General features: G+C 41.0%; 1 protein-coding gene across 16 annotated transcripts in view; it reads right to left on the reverse strand.

The window, feature by feature from the left end:
• Positions 1-232: 232 nt before the first annotated feature.
• The window catches only part of ANK2 (ankyrin 2), a 624,289-nt gene continuing 605,539 nt past the window's right edge, over positions 233-18,982 (reverse strand). For 15 of the 16 annotated variants that reach the window (XM_058293829.1, XM_058293865.2, XM_058293838.2 and 12 more), the window contains 7 exons: positions 11,624-11,915; positions 9,335-9,427; positions 8,764-8,847; positions 8,489-8,653; positions 6,866-7,048; positions 5,016-5,107; positions 233-2,523 (listed from right to left, as the gene is read on the reverse strand). In XM_058293829.1, coding sequence (XP_058149812.1) covers positions 2,340-2,523; positions 5,016-5,107; positions 6,866-7,048; positions 8,489-8,653; positions 8,764-8,847; positions 9,335-9,427; positions 11,624-11,915 — 1,093 coding nt within the window. In that variant the 3' untranslated portion in view covers positions 233-2,339. The remainder of the gene's footprint in view (positions 2,524-5,015; positions 5,108-6,865; positions 7,049-8,488; positions 8,654-8,763; positions 8,848-9,334; positions 9,428-11,623; positions 11,916-18,982) is intronic. The other variant, XM_058293847.2, reaches the window with a different exon arrangement.

Raw genomic sequence — 18,982 nt, forward strand, 5'->3', positions numbered from 1 at the left:
GTGTTTTTATGGATAGGTATTATAATATTATAAGTATTATAGCAGCACTATAGGGCTATTTCCAAAAAGCAAACAAACCCTCCCAAAAAACTGGTTTCAGTTTTGCATATTCCCTCCCCATCTTTATTTACATTAACATATCCATTTAATTTCTAATTCTCGAGCCATGAAAGATAACTGGAACTCCTGAAATCATACAAACTAATGATAAAGAAGAACAAATCACTGTTGCCACATTTAACACTTGTACATTTTATTTAATTAAATCAGCCATTGTACACATTGCAGCTATGTATTGTTAGTGTTGTATTTTTTTCCATTAACTAATACATGCCCTCATAGATATATTCAATTAGTGTTATCACCATGGGAACAAGATGCTGATTCATCAACTGAAAATTCACTTCTTCTCACAGGATTCAAGTTTTTTGATAACACAGCCAAAATTTAAAAAAAGAAAAAAAAGGTGAGTAACCATTATGTTGTTACACAGACATCATCTGCACTGCAAATAACACAACAGAAATGCTTTTCTTGAGCTCCAGTGAAAGTTTTGACAAGGCCACGGCATGTCTCAAAAAGTTTCACCATAGGCCTCTTTCATTTTGGCTGCCAAAGAATGCGTTATTTCCTGTCCAACTGCCAAAAAGTGCTAGCATTAGAGGCTTAGGAGGTTTGGCTTATGGGAAACCTTCCTCCCAGGAAATTTTCTCTCTTTGCAATGTTACTTTAAATGATGAAGTGCTATTGTTTGTTGCCTTTGTTTTTGACATTCAGAGCACTGAGTCATTTTTGCACAACCGGAAAAGACCAGATAGATTGGAAAAATTTTAATCCCTGGAGGATAGACTCTATTTTTTTAAAATTTCATCTTCATTGAATATACTTTTCTTTAACAAATAACTGATTCAAAACGTATACTGTTTATATGAATATATTTGTGAATATATATATATATGTTAAAATGCTACACAGCTTCAACCACTAGAAGAATGAGGAATAGGACACGGAATTCACTCAGATTGTTACATTTCCTTCTTTGAAACAAACAGACAGAAAAGTGCACAAATGCACTTAAGGATTTCCAAGGGAGTTTGGATTCCAAATAAATAAACCAAATTTTTTAACCCAAACCAAATTTGTAAGGATTTGTCAACCTCACCTGCAAGCCAACAAACAGCCCTAGCTATAAAGTAAAAAGTGCTCACTCAGGGTAGAAAGAATGAAAACCATTCATGTGATCAGAAGACGGGTTTTGACTGTAGTTTTGATTTTTAAATGTTGCATGCACGTATTAGGCAATATTAAACCTGGAAAGAGAAAAAAAAAAAAAAAGGAAAAGGAAGAAAGAAACCACTCCGACATGGTGAGGGAGTTTAACCTTTTGAGTTGTGGGTAAATCTTGTTTCCAATGAATTATCTACAGTGCAGTGGCCAGAAGACAGTACCACCAGTAAGACAGCGTGGTTTGCTAAAGCAGCAATGAAAACTGGAAAACTACAGTAGTTATAGCTTTTTAAAATACCCTGCCACATGTCCAAATTGAAAAGACCTGAAGATGCTAGGACGCCACGGGATGTAGCTGCTAGCAACTGCATCCCTCATGGTTCCATCCTGTTGGCCTTCTGCTCCCTGCCTCCCCCGCCTCAGAGTGGCTGTTGGAGAGTCATAGGTCATAGCTGGCCAGCACCAGCAGTAACTTCGTAGCAAGGATAGTTCTTTAAGGTTACTGACCCATCTTTAACTGGGAGCAATGGCAGCTCTGGAAGTTCTAAGGACATGGTAAGTCTGAAGTGCTTCTTTTGCAGTAGAACTGTATTATCATTCGATTGTGTTAGCAATATCTTAATTAACCATTGTTCAGCAATTTCTAGAGGCCTTTATTCCATGGTGCCCAGTGTGGTTATGATAGGCAGTGGTTTTAATTTTAATGTTTTTCATCTGAGCATTTCAGCTATATACATTGTACACTGGATAACCCTTTGGGGGATTCATATATATCCTCACTCGAAGAGGTCTGCAGGTGAAGTTCTTCTCATCAATGGATTTTCATGGAGCTTGTACCGAAGCAAAGAACAATGGAGGTGGCCAGTTCCCAGGTTAGCACAAACATGAGCATTGGATACAGCATCCAGAATGAAGGATGCTATCTTTGGTCACAAATTAGCTTACAGTTAAAGAGGATGGGAGGAAACGAAAACAAAATGCAGTGTATTTGCTAAAAGTGGAAATGCCAGGGTATTCCATTAACTAGGCCAGTAGTGGTCACTTCTCTAATGAAATGGGAAGTGGCATTTTGAGTGAATGAGTGGTTTCTTGGGTGAGAATCGGGCAGCCCCTCATTTGGCCTCTTGCTTTGAGTCCTCCTTGCAGAAGTGCCGAAGGAGTTGCTGGAGGTCATGCTGGAGGTCGTCCTGGTCTAGTGCTTCTGGGACATCCTCTAGATGCTCCAAGTGAATGTGTTTTCCATGCTGGTCCTTCACCACAGCCCTCTTCTGTGTACTAGCTTTATTCATTGTTGTCCTGGAGTAAAGCAGACAAGAGAGAATTATGTTTTCCTCACTGCTAGGTGTGGGAGAAACCATTGTATTGGTATTGCTCATCCACTGAAGTAATCTCAAGGCTTACTGTACTGCCTCAAGATTTTTCCATACCTTCTACACCAAGGTATAAGAATAATAAAGTCACCTTTTCATGTATTTTGTTTAAACAGATCTACCCCATCTGAAATGATTCATGGAATTTTTAAAAGTGTGTTTTGGAGCAAGGAAAATTGTTACAAAATATTTCAATGAAATGAAACCGTTCTTTAATGAGTCTCTCAAAAGTAAGCACACAATCACCCCTGTTTCGTTAGGTTGCACTGTTTTAAAAGAGCTTGGTTTATCCTGAAAGAGTGATTCCATAAGCACTTTCTGCCAACCTAAGAAAAATAAGTTTATTTCAATTTATTTAAAACACCTTAGCCACCAGCTCAATCCTCAGAATCACATCTCAACCTAAACTTCCCAAATTATGTTCTATGAGAACTTTTCCATGGGATGAGATTCCTGAGCTTGAGTCTGTAGCCACTATGCCATGCATCTTCACTTAAAATCACTGTAGGAAATGATCAGTTTCCATAGCTTTAGCCAACATTTTCCTTTGGGACTCTTATGATTCAGAAGCTGGAAGTTCTGCCTGTGAACTGTGCCTATCATTATTTTACCTTCCAACACCTCTATGTTAAGATAATCCTGACTTTAAAAAAAAAGAAAAAAAAAAAGACATCAGCCAAAATAGTTTCAGCTTTTGTTTGGATATTTTTGTCGCCTTCTTCCTTCTTCTCTCATGTTCTCTTAAGGGGAGACCCCTCACTGTGATACAATGTGAATTATTTTGTATCTGAAAGTAAATCCCTTTTGACAAAAAAGATCAGATTTTATTCTAATGGCCAAAATTAGATTATGTTCTTCTAATCATTCAGCATCAATTTTTTTTTCCCTCAAAAAAAAGGCAAATCCTTGACTATTTCTGCCAAGAGCTAGTAGAGGTCCTTACGGCACTGATGTTGGGGTATCAGCCTCTATCAAAGGCTATTTCCTGCTATTTTGTGCAGGCATATGCAGATGAGTGAGCTATGAATATGCCTATTTATATGACTCAAGCAAAAGAGTGCCTTTCCATGTATATGTGGCAGGGGCAGGAGAGCAGGAGGTATGACAAAATGTCTTGAGCAATGTATAAGATAAAATATTTTACACTGCAAATTGGGTTCTGCCACTAACTAGCTATGGGGACTGGATTGAGCTGTTTGCACCCCTAGTTTCAATTTCTCCAACCGTACAGGAGAACTTTGGTCTCTAAATCTATTCCAATTTGAAGATCCTGTGATGCTAGGGCATCTAAGGTTTATCTGGATTACTCTGAATAAATGGATAAAAGACTTAAAAGTTCAAAGTATAAAAAGCACTTTATCTGCAATTCATGTTGCATTTTTAAGTTCTAAGAGAGCAATTACACTCTTTTAAATTCCTGGCTGCTCATGCATTTCACATTTGATGGGAGGGCGGAATTGTGACAGAACCTTTAATTTTGCTAATTATTATCTTCTAGAGGCTTAAAATAGCTTTGTAGAGTACTAGTACTATAAATGACAATTGTTCTCTTCTTTTCAATGAAGTAAGAAGCACAATAGTAACTTGGATTTCCACTGTGCCTTTTCACTGAGAATAAAAGAAGACTATTATTTTCCATACTTACAGTGCTGCTAGAAGACCAGACAGAAATGAGAGCAGACCAAGGAAATGGTGCAGAAGGTTATACATCAAATCAGCGATGGAAACAAGGGGAGGCCAGAGAGACTCACAGCCAGCCATTTTTAGATGCATAAAATGTACTGCTCACTGTGTTCGTGGCACTTAACTTATTAAAGGCCCTGGGTTCAGCAATGCTAGCCACGTTTAGATTCATGGGTATCACAGTCATGCTCACGTTACTCACCACTCACATGCAGAATCAGGAAACACCTTGTTAAGAAAAGCACGTAAGTAATGGTTTACTGAGATTGAAGGTAGAGCTGGTCCCAAGATTAATTTGTGAACAACATATATCCTCTTTCTATGCTTTCCAAGTCTATCGACATAATGGAATGTCTAAGATGGCTGGCTACAACTAAATAAATTGTTTGTTAATTCAGGGAGTCCGTTTGTGTAAATAATCGTATCGCCATCACCATGCCTTAATATTACTTTTAAAGCATCAAGAAGACACTCCATGGATTTTGTGCTATTTTTGCAACTGTCCTGGAGGTTTGAAATTATTCCAAAATAAAATGTTAAAAAATAAACAGAAATTCCAAGCGTGACACATTGACAAACTATTCCACTTGACTCAAGTCTAAAAACACAGGGAGAGTCAGCAATTCCCGAAGGCTTTTCTAGTATATTTAGGGGCAGCTCTGCTTTTCTTTTCTCAAAACTGCAAAGCTTTTTAATGGTTAGCTGGCAAAAACTTCACCCCATGCTAACCCAAACCTTTTAATTATTGATCCATCCTCTTTCAGGATTTCATTCTCCACTAAACTGGGTAAGTGGACTTTCATGTGGCTGCCTGTATAACTCAAAGCCTGAAGTAAGAAGAAAAAAGAAAAGAAGACAAGATAAAACCCCATAATACATCATGGACTTTAATAAAATCTGTTGCTTTGCTTAGTCAATATTCAATATAAAATTATATACCTGAAAGGATAAATAAAATTAACTCTCAGGAGCTGTTATGGATGGAATTGTGTCCCCCAAAATGATATGTTCAAGTCCTAATACCTGATCCTGTGAACATGATCTTATTTGGAAATAGGAGTTTTAAAGATGTTATTAGTTAAGATGAGGTCAAACCAGGTTATGGGGGTCCCTAACGCAATATGACTGCGTTAGGGTCTCCTTATAAGAAAAGAAAATTGGACATAGAGAGGCAGAGACAGACAGAGTGACAAGTTGTCCATGTGACAGAGGCAGAGACTGATCCATGCCCCAAGCCAAAGAATGCCTCGGATTGCTGGCAAGCCCCTGCCAGAACCCTACAAACGCCAGAGGAATCGTGGGCCTGCTGACTCCTTGATTTTGGGCTTCTCACCTCCAGAACAGTGAGGCGATCAATTTCTGTTGTTTGAAGACACCCGATTTGTGATACTTCATTGTGCAGCCCCCAAGACTGAGACAGCAGCAGAGCAAACTATAGAGTTTCATTTCACAAGTCCCTTAAATCTCACACTTGTAGCAAAAGCTGCTGAATAGTATACATACTGATTGACTTTCAATTTCTTCCTTGCCTCACACCATTCCTTTCTACAGCAGAAACTATAAAGGTAAATAAAATAACCAGAGGCAAATATATATATATATATATATGTCTACATATATATATGAATCCGTAACTCAGATAATTCATTTTTTGATAGTCTAGTTGTCAAAATGGGAAGAACTATAAGTTTTTAAACAGTATATGTTTTTAAATATCCAATGTATTCATATATAATCTCAATAGATATTGTGAGCATGCAAAAGGACACACATATAGTGCTTAACTTCAAAATGTCTCAATAGTAAAAAATGTTTTGTTGATGTTACTACATGCCCATGATTCCTTTGCTGAAACTCATAGTGCCAGATATGTTTCAGAATTTGATTTTTTTTATTTAGAAAGGTAATATGATACTGTATATTGCTAACCTATTACTATATTGTCAGCAAAACATAAATATTCACTTTAATTTACAGTTAAAAAGATAAAAAGACCAAAAATGCAAAATTTTCCCTGTCGGTTCAAGTCAGGTTTTACTGACAGTGTAGCTTGCTACTAACTTATAAAACTTGCTTTGGTTTTCAGAGTTTGGGTTTTGGAAACTGGATCTTGCCACTGTGGGCCCATTTACTAATTGTTGGAAACCAGAATTTAAGGAATCATTTTAAATGTATAGGGATATGAGTATACATGCATTGCCTTTACTGCTTATAATTGGCAATATTTGAGAATAATAGTTAGGAAAGATAATTTGCAACATCTTTTATTTCTTTCCCTTATTAACTGGGAATGCAAGTCACTTCTGGGACTTAAAAAAAAAAAAAATACCCCAATCCCAGAGATTTTTATTCTGAATCAGCAAGAGCAAATTCTGGTCATCTGGATTTTTAAAAGCTTTTGAGATGACAATGAGGAAACACTACTTCATTGTGCATGTTATTCAAAGAGGAATTCTTTTATCTCAAAATATTCTATACCCTTCCATGAATTCATGCATGGGATGATGTAAGGTTAAACAATTTTCTTTTCAAACATAAAGCAAACATGATGTACACAAAAAGACAAAATGATGATGCTTCTATACCTCTTCAAAGTCATCTTTGGCTGAAGGAAGATCAGTGGCTAAACTAGAATCCCCCAGATGTTTCTCCATCCTCTCTCCATGGACCATGGTTGTTTTAACAACTTTGCTGACTCTACGGCCTTCCACTGGTTCAGCCTGAAATTGTGAGGTACTGGACAAAATCCTGGGCTCAGACAAAGTTACCTAATGAATGAACAACATGGACATGTAATGTATAATGACTGGCTACCAGATTTAACAGGAATGAATTTTTTGATGATAAAAAACACGTACAAACAACTATGTTATATACTAGCCTGTTGGAAAATAGTATTTTGGAAAAGAGAGATAGAGTTAGAAAAATAATAATCTATAATCCATTGGTAATGCCAATTTAATGAGTATATCTACACAGCACCAAAATTAACCATTTAATTTAAGCACTTGGGTGACATCAGTAAGATTCGTGAATGAGATACTGTCTACTTAGAGTGATGTCACGTAGTCTGTGGATCAGCCGTCTTTTCCCACATTTAGATAATTTGTTTGACATTATGAAGACACAATTAACCCCCAAAGGAGGAACTCTGACAGCTGTGAGAAATTCAAGAAGTAGATTTGCAGAGAATCTTGTGTCCATAATAATGAGGTTTTGAGGAGTGAATGGAAGATAAAACTGTGAGAATGTCACAAATTGTATGTTGAAGAGAGTAAATATAATCCCAAAAGAGTGAAGTGAAAAAGAAAGAAATAAAGTATAAATCCAGGAGATTCTGGATCCTGATTTTAGTGACTCTGAAATGCACAAGTTTGAGTATTATTTTTTTCTAAAGTGACCACAGAAGTCTAGTGTGCTTATCACACACTCTAACACTTTTGTACAGGTTTTCTTTGTAACATATGGCTTGCCCAATAAATGGGATTTTATCCTTTATAATTTTCAGTTGGGTTTTTGCTGTGATGAACTGTGAAATAAATAGAAAATGGAAATAAAAGGACTACACAAAGGCAATGAACAAAATGGCTACTAATCTCCCTGATGGCTATTTCAAAATTGACACAAAATCATAAAGAAAATGAATGTGCGACTAAAGTCCAATGCTTAATTGGTATGGAGTTTCTGCCTGGAGTGATGGAAAAGTTTGTTAATGGATGGTGGCACAGCATTGTGAATGTAATTAATACCACTGAATTGTATATTTGAGAGTGGGAAAAATGGGAAATTTTAGGTAGTATATAGGTTACTAGGATCAAAATAAAAATTGAAAAAAACCCCACAGAACTACAACACAAAGAGTAACACCTAATGTCTATTATGGACTACAGTTAGTATTATAATTGTAATAATATTGTTTCATCAATTGTAACAAAGATACCACACTAATACAAAGTGGTAATAATAGGGAAAACTATGTGTGGGAGGGGTGGTAACTGGGAACTTTCTGGATGATTAAGTCTACAACTGTAGATTTAAATCTACAACTGTAAATCTACAACTGCTTTAACAATTAAAAAAAAAACAAAAACGACAGCCATTTAGAGGGGAGATATAGGACCAATATGAATAAACAATCTTGTCCACCTTTTACAAGCTCCATTTTACATCTCTCCATAAAATGAATTTTGGGCAAAGTGAAGTCTCACCTCAGACTGTTCAGTGTCACTCTTCAGTACAACGCGCTTTATGACTTTGGAATAGCCATCCCCTTCCTCAATGTCGACAGGGTCCTGTGGCATTCCCTGCATTGTAATCTCTTCTTTTTCTGTGCCATCAGAGGCTAAATACCGCCTAATGATTTTTCTAGTAATCTGAAATATATTTCATTCATGTATCTTATTTTTGAGTTCTATACCAAGGTATTGATAAATTTTAAACAGGAGGTTTACGATCAACCCAGTTAAGAGAGAGTAGACAATACCTTCTTCACCACGGTGTGTCCATGCTCATCAATATATTCTTCTTCTGTGACTGTCTCTGGTGGTATGTCAGGCATGTCATCTCCCTAAACAGATGGGAGGAAAAGATCACTTCAGCATTTGGGGCCAAGTCTGAGGAACTAACTCCAGAGTGCTTGTATGTGAGGAATGTTAGACAATTAAAGGAGATGATGAGAAGCTCTGCTGAGATACAACATCCTGGTAAGTGGTTTGTTTAAAAGAACGAAAAAGGTGAGCAGCAACATGCTTAGGAAAATCTGACCAAAAGTTAGGTAAAAATTAAAATAAACAAACAAATGAAAGCAGAGGAGAGGTGAGATGGGCAGAATTGAAGAAGCCAAATCTTGTTCAGTATCTCCAGGACGTAGGCCACAAATGTCTTTATCACTGCATTTCTATATAAACAAAACTTAGGAGAGTTAAGGGATCTGCTTTCCAATTGTCATGCACTACCAAGGAGCATGCCAACCCCATACTGCTCCAGGCCAATCTCTCTTTAAGGGCTATTGGGACAGATCAGTCCAAGACGTGCAGTAATTTAATAGCTGGTACCTGAATTATCACTCGTCGGTGGACAACCCTGGTAGTTACCATCGTCTCCTCATCTGAGCTGGCCTCCAGCTCACCTAATTCCTCTGTTAGCTCCTGGTGGAAGCATGGAAGCATTGTTTGATTTGACATGCTAAGGAATGTCTTCACTACCGCTGTCTGTTTTAGCTCACACTGTGTTCTGAAATTTTCATTCATGGAGCCTTTGTTGAAAAGGTCAACAGTGGTGCAAACAAGTTAAAATATTAACAACGTGTGCTGGTCTCAAACTTCAGCAAGAATATAGTTTTTTGGTCAATGAATGAAAAAAATTCTGGTATCAAGTTACTGCTCCTGAGAGTTGTCTGAACACCCATTTGCCAAAATCTTTTGGAAGAAATAATCAGCTTCTCCATGTTACTTTCCTTGGACTTAAATGCTTAATAAATAACTGTATACAAACACAGATCTAAACCAGCACATAAACACTTATTAGTCACTGACACCCCTGGATAGATGTGGAATTATTGACCCAAAGGTGAAACAACGTCTTATTTTTGTAGCAGAACTTTCTACAGGATGTCAAAATTTCCCATACTTATTATCTAGCCAAAAGTGCATGTTCCTGACATCCAAAAAGGCAGGATATAAATAATATTAGACTTATTCAGCAGAGAAGTTGAGATGCAGACTAGAGACAAATCAGATTTTATGGGTCTGGCACAAACCTAGAGAAGGGGCTAAGCCCATAATTTTAGAATAGAACTATTTCTCAGGAGCCATATATTTAATCACACTCTCTTTCCTGGTAGACTGTTATTTCAAAAAACAGCAACAACATTAAAATTTGTCCAATGTATTTAAAAATACCCAAGTTAAATTTATATATTCTTCTCTGCTAAATGGAAAAATGTAAATTCTAAACCAAATTATACTTTAAAGACAATCAGGAATCTGCTGCCTAGAAATATGGTCAGAAGAAAAGTGCTTAAAATCAGATGCTCAAGTTAGGGTCAAGAGAAGTCAAAAGAGTCAAAGTAGTTTTTACAGGCCTGTTCCGCTTTTTCTTTATGAATATCCAATTATCTTAAGAGAAATAATTGGATATTTGTAAAGAATAAGTGGAGCAGGCCCGTATAAAATATTTGAAATGTAGAATGAATTATCAAAAATATTTATATTCATGGAATAAATACATGAATTATTCATGTAATTGTGTCAAGTCTACACTTCACTTTGTTTATGGATTCTTAGGATGAATTCGTAACATTTAAGTCAACATCTATGGAACATTTTTACTAATGTTTAAGCCACGAACTTGTGAGATGAATAATTCTATGCAAAGGCAACTTTGGAATGAAAATTTATGCATGGAATGGACTCCCTATTTAATATAACTACCAAAAGAAGGGCACAGTTCTCATCTTCCTAGACCTTTCCTAATTTTACTTATAATTTTATATAAATTCTGGCAGCAGATATCACCTATGTAATGAATAAAAAGTTAAATTAAATTAACAGATTACCATGCTTTACCATGTAAAAAGTCATTTGGGAAGTTCATTTAAAATGCAGATTCTTATTGTCCTCCTTCTCCCTCCAGGGATTCATTGGGTTCAGGGGGTGTGACAAGGGATCAAGTGCCCCAGTAATTCTGGGGACTATCTACTATATATACCATATTTTGAGAATGAATGGCTTAAATAAATGTCTTGAGATGGTACTAGCCCTTTTCACAACCAAACTACTAGGCAGTGTGACATTTAAAAACAGCACTAAGTTTAGGTGCACTGTTCTTTTAAGTCACTTAAACAAAATCTAAGGAAATCTAATTTGGAAATTAGCCATCCTCTAATGAGAAAAAGTTGTTTTGGGAGATACACCTCACTTGGCATTACCAGCTTGTATGCTCATCCTCTGACAACACACACACTGATGGACACGGAGGGCCGCTGCCTGCCCCTTCCTGTGGTGGACAGAACTACCCGAGAGTCCCTTAAGGCCCAGCACTACTCTTCACGCCTGTGGAGCGCTTCAACACCTTGAAAAGCTGCATCGGATATACTGTCTCAGCACAGTGTTCATTTATCCCAGCAAAATCGTCTTCCAATTTTAAAATGAAGGCTTATGGTCACCATTGATTCTAGATTTCCTGGTTCTCAGAGGGATTGAAAGTTTCACATGACTTTGGTTGGAAACTAATTTGGCAAAGCGTTCTGAAGTGATATAATGAGCCAGCAGAAAAATGGAAACTTGAAGAAGGCCTGCAGTGTTTGTTATAGGTGGTAAGGAAATGGAGAAGGAGATTCTTACCTTTTCGAACGCTGCACTGTCATCGAGTCTTCCGAAGGTCTGAGGCTGGTCATCAGCTGACTCCATGATCACGAGGCTGGTTCTCCGGGGAGAGCTCTCCTCTCCATGCACTGGGGGCTCTTCAGGTTCTTGTACGATGGGAGAGTCTCCCCGCTCACTGGATGTTGGGGTCTGGAGGTACAGCCGCTCCTCCTCAGGAGGGGTACTAATTTCCTCAGGTGTCTCACTGGGAGAGCCAGATACCACTGTAGCCTTTTCAGTCTCTGGCACTTCTGTTCCTGGGGATGTCACACTGAAACAGAAAAACCAAATAATACCACTGAGGCAGACCCCATTTTCCCCCTGTTGAAGCAAGAGAATTGGAAGGAGATGGAGTTCATCTTCATAGTCCATGACATTCAAATTTGGTTTTGTAAATTTGGTCATGAAGAGAAATTTGAAGAATGCAACTTGGCCAAGAAATGAAATTTGAAGAAAAATCATGCTGCAAGATACAGTAGAGAGTTACAGCTTATTGATCTAGCATTGACAGAGAATGGTGAATTCTAAGGATAAAAATTATCCTAAAATGTACTATATAGTTTCCTGACCTTGACAAGGGTACATAAACCATAATTTCCTCTTTTTTTGATAGCTCAAGGTAATAAATAATATTAAGGATTTGAAGAGTTTTTCATGAGAAAGATCTGTAGATAATAAGACTTCTAAAGCAAGAATCAAATCTTGGCAGAATTAAGGAAGAGTAATATATAAATCCTCATGTTAATATGATGATCATAATTGTAAATATAGAGATTTTTATTGTACTTCTGGAAAACTATATTACTCTGTTGATACTGAAACTTTTTCTACTGATAAGGTTAGAATTACTCCAATGCAAATTTTCACAATCTCAAGTTCTTTATAATTCTCTTTCTGCTTCTTTTTTTTTTTTTCCTTTGGTACAATTTCCTATCACCCTGTAGATATTAAAAGCCCAAAGTGCCCCACTGAAATCCTCTGCTTTCCTTCCGTTTTTTCCCTTTTCTCCTTTCCTTACCTCTCTTTTGTACTCTCCCCTAAAATCTAAAGGTAGATAGGGAGAGGGAGGCCCAGGTAAGGAGAAAAAGGAATCATTTCAGTACTCATTTCCCCCTCTTCTTCTCAAGTTCCAGTGACCCAAGAACAAAACTCACTCAATGACAAAGAAAATGCTGTGATGCAATCTGTTCTCAGGTTTCAGGGCTAGGGGTACTTTGCCTTTCTCAGGTTCCATTTTCTTTTTCTAGGCAACGCCATTTGAACAACTTCCTTTCCCCTTCAGTTACAGAAAGGTCAGAACTGAAGTTCTGAAATTAATGGTGTTCTGCAGCTTCCTTTAGCCAGAAACTCTCTAGGAGACTTTACAATTTCCATTCCAACACCTTCCTGCCTCATTTTAATGATCTTTTATTCTGTTACAAATCTGTGTGTTTTGTTCTAACAAATTTATATTTTTATTGTGAGCCACTTCATACATTTGTTGGAATTCATGGTGAGCTGCTTTACCTAAAGTGTAACTGTTCAGACTCCAAACCGTCTTTGGCACAATGATTATTATATTTGAAGTGAGGTGTGGTAATCTTAGAAGCAATAACTATTATCTTCATGAAATTTTACATTTTAAACAAAGCTTTCTATCTTTTGACCTTCAATTCTATGAGATTAGTAAGGTGTATATTATTATCATAATTTATAGATGTAGAAATGGAGACTCAAAGGATTTAGGAAGTTGCCCAAGGTCACAGAACTGGAAGTGGCCTCAAGTAGTTCTATGCCATATAACACTCGCAATTATGCCTCTTAAATATTTTGCTTTTTTACATAGCTCTGGTGTTCGTTATTGGTGGGGTCATTTAAAAAATATCTGGAAAACTACTTATGCGTGTACATGCCTGGCACACTAGCCATATTGATATAGCCTGTGCATTAAAATCAAAATTATTTCCAAGAGTACCTAGTCTCCAAGATGGCCAAATAAGTAATAAAGGCCCTACAGTCTTTGAATGTTCAGAAGGGATGTGAGACTGAATGTGTATTCAGGGCTGCCTCCAGACAATGTGGAGCTATGCTAATCCAAACTGGCTTGGATGTGGAGAATATGTAACTCACCTGGAAGAAATAACCTATCTGATACTAAGATCTGAAGAACCTAACCAAAGGTCTGTTTACCATCACTGTTAGTCTTCCTAATCCTATATCCTCTGTATAAAAGGGTCTGAAAAAGGCTGTTCGGGGCTCGGTTTTTATTAGGACAAGAGTCCGCCGAGCCCGGCCGGTCGAAATAAACCAACTTCCTTCTCAGTATTCTCTCGTGTCCTGGCCTTCGAAACCGCGCCTATCCAAATTTCTCCACTACATTTCTGGCGAGCCAGGCAGGAGGGCGCTGAGAAGGTCAGAGGCGGCAACAGTTGTTTGCCCCTACCGGACGTCTCCGGGGAGGCCGGGAGGGCCCGGGCGAAGCCCAGCCCTGGGCGCCCCTGGACACCCCATTTGAGTCCAGAAAGAGGTTGTGGTTTTCGCTGGAGCCCTTCCGGAGGAGCCGGGGACACCGGGAGGTTTGAGAGACCCTGAGAACGAAGCAAGGAGCTCCACACGTCGGATTGGTAAGACCCCCGGGGGCATAGTGCAGGGAAGGCCTAATTCTGAAATTAGGAGGGAGTCTGATCAACTCTCATAGAGGAGGCCCTAGTACTCCTGAGAATACAGGAGGAAGCCGTCTCCTCTTCAGGTCCGAGGAAAGGAAAGGGGGGTGGTTGTGTGCGTGTGCTTGTGGCGACTGAGTGAGACGCGGAAAATTGCTTCTGCGGCGCGAGTGCGGAGTCCCGATCCGCGGTTCCGTGGCGACCTCATACGATCAAGGGCGGTCTGGGGGGTCCCTGCAAAGGGACCCTCTTCCATATCGGGGGCTTATACCGATCCGCTAAGGTTAAGAGGCGCCTGAAAGTTCCCGCGAGGGACGCGGCCGGAGACGGACGAAGCGAAAGGCTTGAGTGACTGTTGTACACCGCCGGCACAGGGTGGAAATGGGAAACACACACAGTAAAACCCCGTTAGGATGTATGCTAGAAAACTTCCCCCGTGCATTCCAGGGAGAGATGTACGGCATAAGGTTTCAGCCAGGAAAGCTTAGGATGCTTTGTGAGTTAGAATGGCCAACTTTCGGCATGGGCTGGCCCCAGGAGGGCACTTTGGATCCCCGGATCATCCGTAAAGTCCACGAGGCAGTGACTGAAAATCCAGGGCATCCGGACCAATTCCCCTACATTGATGCTTGGGAAAACGCTGTGAGCCAAAACCCACCTTGGTTAAAGAAGTGCATGGCTAAGGAAGCTAGAATTTGCTTAATGCAGAAACCGAGGAGTGCCGTCCCAGGGACCAAACCAAACAATCACCGTGCAAAGGGCACAGAGGAAGTGCGTCCCAAGTCCAGTGCTAATCCGCCCGTTTTGAAAGGGCCAGATGAATTTGAATTTCCACCGCCTTATGCGATGACTCCCGCCCCAGCGGTACTAAGGAATGAAAATGAGCTAGTCTCCCTAAGCAGTGACCCACAGTCGTCATCCGCACAGGGAAGTGCGATATCCTCACCATCCCCGCCGCTGCTTTTGTCACCATCAGAGAGGGCACCTATACTATCCCCGCAGTTGCCTTTATTGCCATCTGCACCTGAGAGCCCTACGCCATCCCCACAGCAGCTTTTACCGTCTCCGCAGCGGTCTTTGGCACCTTCGGCAAGAAAAAATGCAGACCAGCTGCTTTTACAGCCAGTTGCCTCTGGCAACGCCGCAGCAGCGCTGCGGGGGTCGGTCTGGGAGGAGGTGCTAAGAGATTACAGCTCCAACCACAGGGAGCCCCGGGGGCAGAGGGAGCAGGGGAAAAGGCTGCTTTCCAGTTCCCGCTCCGTGAAACCCGGGCCCCAATCTTTTACGATGCAGATGGCCAGGTTCAGGGAGGAAGCCGGACATTTATCTATCAGCCCTTTACAACAACAGATCTCTTTAACTGGAAAAGCCACACCCCACCATTTTCGGAGAAGCCTCAGGCCATGGCAGACCTTTTCCAGTCTATCATACAGACCCACAGACCCACGTGGGCTGATTGTAAACAACTTATAATGACTTTATTGAACTTTGAGGAGAGAATGCGGGTCACAAAGGGAGCGCTAGCCTGGCTTAGAGAGCACCCACCTGAGGGAACTTTGGACAGTGATCAATATGCCCGCATGCAGTTCCCAGAAGAGGACCCCCTGTGGGATCCAAATAGCGCTGTCGAGCTCAAGCTACTAGAGACATTCCATAGGGCATTAGTTGAAGGATTCAAGGCGGGGAGCCGCAAGGCAGTGAATATGGCTAAAACCAGTCAAATTCTACAGGCTCTAAATGAGAGTCCTGCTCAATTCTATGAGAGACTATGTGAGGCGTTCCGTGTATACACGCCCTTTAACCCAGATGCTCCTGAGAGCCAAACAATGGTAAATGCAGCATTTGTTGCTCAGTCACAGGCTGACATTCGGAGAAAGCTGCAGAAATTAGATGGGTTTGCTGGAATGAATATCTCTCAGCTCATGGAAGTAGCTACTAAGGTTTATGTCAACCGTGATGAAGAAACAAAAAGGGAGGAAATTAGGAAGATGAGGAAAAAGGCAGATTTTCTGGCTGCAGCCATAGTGGAAAAGTCCATTCCTGTAACAAGGAAGGTAACTTGGCAAGCCCCAGCCCCAAGGAGAGGGAAAGGCCCACGTCTAGGGCGAAATCAGTGCGCATACTGCAAGGAGGATGGACATTGGAAGCGAGAGTGTCCTAGCTGGCCACTTGACCCGGCTGCCTCTGCAGCCAAAGCATTAGCCAGAAAGGCCAGTGGGGTATCACGACCCAAACGCTGCGACCGTAAAGGTTCAGAGAAGAAACCTGCAAATCAGATCATTGGGCTGGCAGGAATGAAAGACTCTGATAGAGATTATTAGGACAGACCGGGCTCCTATTCCCTTGGCCCCGAGGAGCCTATGGTCGGAGTTCAAATTGGGGGCCGCACCATACAGATGATGGTTGACACTGGGGCTCAACATTCTGTAATGACCAAGCCAGTTGGGCCTCTATCAAAAAGGCAAGCCAATATCGTAGGGGCAACTGGCAAAAGTGCCCAACGGCCTTTCCTTCAAGCCAGGACCTGCAACATTGGGGGAAGGGAAGTCACTCACGAATTCCTCTATCTTCCGGAGTGCCCAGTCCCCCTCCTGGGTCGAGACCTGCTGTCAAAACTACAGGCTCAAATTACCTTTAGTGCCACAGGGCAATCCACACTGATCTTGGGGCCACAAGACCCTCCGAAGGTAGCGCTGACCCTTCCTCTGCAGGAGGAATGGAGACTGTTTTGCCTGAGTGAGACTGGCCAATCCATGGCCACACAGCTCCCCTTTGAAGATGTGCCTGAAGTATGGGCAGAGAGGAACCCGATGGGGATAGCACATGACATTCCTCCAGTTATTATTGAAATAAAGCCTACAGCCAGTCCAGTAAGCATAAGGCAGTATCCAGTTCCACGCGAAGCGCAAGAAAGGGTCCAGCTACATATTCAGAAATTGCTGAGTGAGGGCATATTAAAGCCGTGCCAGTCTCCGTGGAACACCCCTCTCTTCCCAGTTAAAAAGCCAGATGGAGATTACCGCCCAGTCCAGGACTTACGAGCAGTTAATTTGGCAGTAGTAGCCCTTCATTCTGCAGTTTCAAATCCTTATACTCTGCTCAGCTTAATACCAGCATCGGCAATCTATTTCTCATGCCTAGATCTTAAGGATGCTTTCTTCTGCATTAGGGTAGCACCAAAGAGTCAGCCGATTTTTGCCTTTACATGGGAAAATCCAAATTCAGGTGAAAGGCAGCAGCTGACATAGACGCGATTGCCTCAGGGATTTAAAAATGCACCCACTATTTTTGGACAAGCCCTGGCCAGTGATCTCAAATCCTTTAAGGCAGAAAGCCATAACTGTTTTCTTCTCCAGTATGTAGATGACCTCATTCTCGGAAGTTCCACCTATCAGGACTGTGCTGGTGGAACCCATGCTCTTTTAAAACATCTACAGCAGAAGGGCTATCGGGTGTCTAAGAAAAAGGCCCAAATCTGCCTACCTCAGGTCAAATACCTAGGTTACAAAATAACACAGGGGCGCCGTGAATTAAGACTTGAGAAAAAGGAAGCGATCTGTAGTCTTCCTGAGCCCAATTCTCGCCGGAAGCTGCGAGAGTTCCTTGGGGCAGCTGGATTCTGCCGCAATTGGATCCCCAATTTTGGGGTTCTCACGCGCCCTTTATATAAAGCCACAAAGGGGGGAGATAGGGATCCCCTGCTCTGGGAAAGCCCACAGAAAAATGCTTTCACTGCTCTCAAACAAGCTCTAATGGAAGCACCGAGTCTCGGACTCCCAGACCTCAGTAAGCCGTTCTACCTCTATGTTCACAACCGCCAAAGCATAGCAGTAGGAGTACTCACTCAATACCTCGGTTCCTGGCAAAGACCTGTAGCGTATTTATCTAAACAACTGGACACTGTAGCCCAGGGATGGCCTTCATGTTTGCAAGCTGTAGCGGCTGCAGCCGTGCTTACAGTAGAAGCTATAAAATTGACTCTTGGGCAGCCTATTATTGTCCGGGTTCCACATGCAGTAGTCACAATCTTAGAAGCCAAAGGAACACATTAGCTTACTAACAGCCGCCTGGTTAAATATCAGACTCTATTATGTGAAAACCCATCCATCCAGCTGGAACTTGTAAAAACCCTAAATCCAGCCACCCTGCTACCCGTAGAGCCAGGGGTTCCAGCCCATAACTGCCTGGAAACATTGCAAAAAGTATATTCCAGCAGGCCAGACCTTCAAGACCAGCCATTGGCAAATCCTGATATGGAGTTTTTTACAGATGGGAGTAGCTTTATGCAGGGCAGCAATCGACGAGCAAGATATGCTGTAGTAACATCTGAGACCACAGTAGAGGCACAGCGCCTCCCAAATAACACATCAGCACAAAAAGCTGAACTCATTGCCCTCACCTGAGCCTTGCAACTTGCAGCCGGAGCCAAGGTTAACATCTACACAGACTCCAAATATGCCTTTCTTACCCTGCATGCGCATGGAGCCTTATATAAACAAAAGGAACTCATTAACTCGAGAGGCAAAAGCATTAAATACGGCACACAGATTCTGGAGCTACTAGATGCAGTTTGGGAGCCTGCCAAAGTAGCTGTCATGCACTGTAAGAGACACCAGACCAGCCACAGCCCCATTGCCCAGGGAAATCGGAGGGCAGACGCTGAAGCAAAAAGAGTGGCACGGGAGGGATCCCTATC

Source organism: Dasypus novemcinctus, chromosome 1 (assembly GCF_030445035.2).
Source record: "Dasypus novemcinctus isolate mDasNov1 chromosome 1, mDasNov1.1.hap2, whole genome shotgun sequence".
NCBI lineage: Eukaryota > Metazoa > Chordata > Mammalia > Cingulata > Dasypodidae > Dasypus > Dasypus novemcinctus.